This window comes from Penaeus vannamei, chromosome 31 (genome assembly GCF_042767895.1).
Source record: "Penaeus vannamei isolate JL-2024 chromosome 31, ASM4276789v1, whole genome shotgun sequence".
In the NCBI taxonomy this organism is placed as follows: Eukaryota; Metazoa; Arthropoda; class Malacostraca; order Decapoda; family Penaeidae; genus Penaeus; species Penaeus vannamei.
This window is the reverse complement of record NC_091579.1, coordinates 27,421,469-27,423,968: the sequence shown is the minus strand read 5'-3', so window position 1 is coordinate 27,423,968 and position 2,500 is coordinate 27,421,469. Positions and strand designations below refer to the sequence as shown.

At 37.6% G+C, this 2,500-nt stretch overlaps 1 protein-coding gene across 1 annotated transcript in view; it reads left to right on the top strand.

The window, feature by feature from the left end:
• Positions 1-2,500, top strand: part of LOC113830513 (QRFP-like peptide receptor) — a gene marked incomplete at its 5' end in the record, with an annotated part of 124,591 nt that overhangs the window by 120,484 nt on the left and 1,607 nt on the right. The window contains 1 exon segment of the mRNA XM_070144016.1: positions 219-321. Coding sequence (XP_070000117.1) covers positions 219-321 — 103 coding nt within the window.

Genomic DNA, 2,500 nt, shown 5'->3' with positions numbered 1-2,500 from the left:
GAGAGAGAGAGAGAGAGAGAGAGAGAGAGAGAGTCAGAAAAGAAAGAATACTAAAAAAAAAAAAAAGAAAAAAAAAATCTAAACCCCCATATCTACCAGCTATTCTCGTCTCTCATAAAACCCCAACATCAAAAAGCATCCTACGCCACACATCCTGCCCACGTGTCTTGCATTACATTAACTCCTCCTTCTTCTTCCTCCTCCTCCTACTCCTGCAGGACACTGGAAAGGCATGACGGCTGGCACCAGGGAAACCACTGTCGCTTGCTCGGGACCGGAGCCTGCTGTTCTGCTGGAGTTTAGCTCGCTTAGAAGAAGCAGGTGAGTTTTATTCTTTTTGTTTGTTTGTTTGTTTTTCTTGGTTTTATTTGAAGCAGGTGAGTTCTATTCTTTTTGTTTGTTTTTCTTGTTTTTATTTTTTCTGTTTTTTTTCTGCTTCTTTTTTTTTTTTTTTGCTTTTTCTTTTTCTAAACCTCCTTTTCCTTCTCCTTCTTCTTCTTTTTCTTCTTTTTTTTCTTCTCCTCCTCCTCCTTCTTCTCTTCTTCTTCTCCTCCTCCTTTTCATCATCTTCCTCGTCCTCTTCATCTTCCTTTTCTTCCTCTTCCTCCTTCTCCTCTTCCTTTTTCACCTCTTCCCCCTTCCTTTCTTCCTTTTCCACCTCTTCCTTCTCATTTCATTTCTTCCTCTTTTTCATCTTCTTGTTCTTTGTAAGCCTTCTCCTGCTCCTCCTCTTCTTCTTCATCATCTTTATTTTCTTTTTTCTTCCTCCTTTTCCTTCTTTCTTCTTTTTCTTCTTCGTTTCTTTCTCTTCCTTTTCCTCTTCTTTTTCTTCGCCCTTTTGCTCTTCTGCCTACCTCTCCTTCCATTTCTTTTTACACGTTCTTCCTCTTTCTCTTTCTTCTTCTTCCGTTTCCTCTTCTGCTTCTTAAGTTTTCTCTCTTCCTATTGCTCTTCCCTTCCTCTTCTTCCTTTTCTTCGTCCTTTTGCTCTTCTGCCTATCTCTCCTTTCGTTCCTTATTACACGTTCTTCCTCCTGCTTTTCTTTTTCTTCTCTTTCTGAAATTTCTCTCTCTTCCTTTTCCTCTTCAGGTTCTTCCTCCTTCTCTTTTCTTTCTTTTTCTTCTCTTTCTGGTTTCTCTCTCCTTCTTTTCCTCTTCTTTTTCTTAATCCCTTTTGCTCTTCTGTCTATCTCTCCTTTCATTTCTTTATGCACGTTCTTCCTCCTTCTCCTTCTTCCTTTTCTGTTTCTTCTCTTTCTGAAATTTCTCTCTCTTCCTTTTCCTCTTCAGGTCCTTCCTCTTTCTCTTTTCTTTCTTCTTCTTCTCTTTCTGAAGTTTCTCTCTCCTTCTTTTCCTCTTCTTTTTCTTAGCCCCTTTTGCTCTTCTGTCTATCTCTCCTTTTATTTCTTTATGCACGTTCTTCCTCCTTCCCCTTCTTCCTTTTCTGTTTCTTCTCTTTCTGAAATTTCTCTCTCTTCCTTTTCCTCCTCAGGATCTTCCTCCTCTTTTCTTTCTTCTTCTTCTTCTTTCTGAAAATTCTCTCTCTTCCTTTCCCTCTTCTTTTTCTTAGTCCCTTTTGCTCTTCTGTCCATCTCTCCTTTTATTTCTTTATGCACGTTCTTCCTCCTTCTCCTTCTTCCCTTTCTGTTTCTTCTCTTTCTGAAATTTCTCTCTCTTCCTTTTCCTCTTCAGGTTCTTCCTCCTTCTCTTTTCTTTCTTCTTCTTCTCTTTCTGAAGTTTCTCTCTTCCTTTTCTTCTTCAGGTTCTTCCTCCTTCTCTTTTTTTTCTTCTTCATCTCTTTCTGAAATTTCTCTCTCTTCCTTTCCCTCTTCTTTTTCTTAGTCCCTTTTGCTCTTCTGTCCATCTCTCCTTTTATTTCTTTATGCACGTTCTTCCTCCTCCTTCTTCCTTTTCTTCCTCTATTTCTGAAATTTCTCTCTCCTTCTTTTCCTCTTCTTTTTCTTAGCCCCTTTTGCTCTTCTGTCTATCTCTCCTTTTATTTCTTTATGCGCGTGTCCTGTTTTCCACAAGTTGAAATTCAATAACTGCAACATGCCAATAACTCCAGAGCAAATCAAGAAGATATTGCTCTGCAAAAGACAAAACAATGAGCTGCCTTCACACACTTCATTGGGTCGTCATGTGTTATATTGCATCTTATATCAAAGTTCATAAGTGACAAAGTTCTCATGGAGGAAAGAAGTTTTGTATATCACAATGGCCTCGAGTATATCTGAGTGTAGCTTCTTATCTTCTTAAATCGAATATAAAGTTATTTTTTTCATCTTGCACCACCTGTTCTCTTTGTTTTTTTGTTTGTCTTTTTATTTATTTATTTTTTTTATTTTTTTTATTTTTTTTTTTTTTTTGCATTCCAACTTGTCTTCAGTAATTGGAAAAGGAAATCCCGCTTCAAAAACTTTCAAACAGGATCTAACTCGAGGATAAAAAATTTTCTCTTGCTTTTATCCAGCTGATTTATGTGTCAAACGCATTCTTGT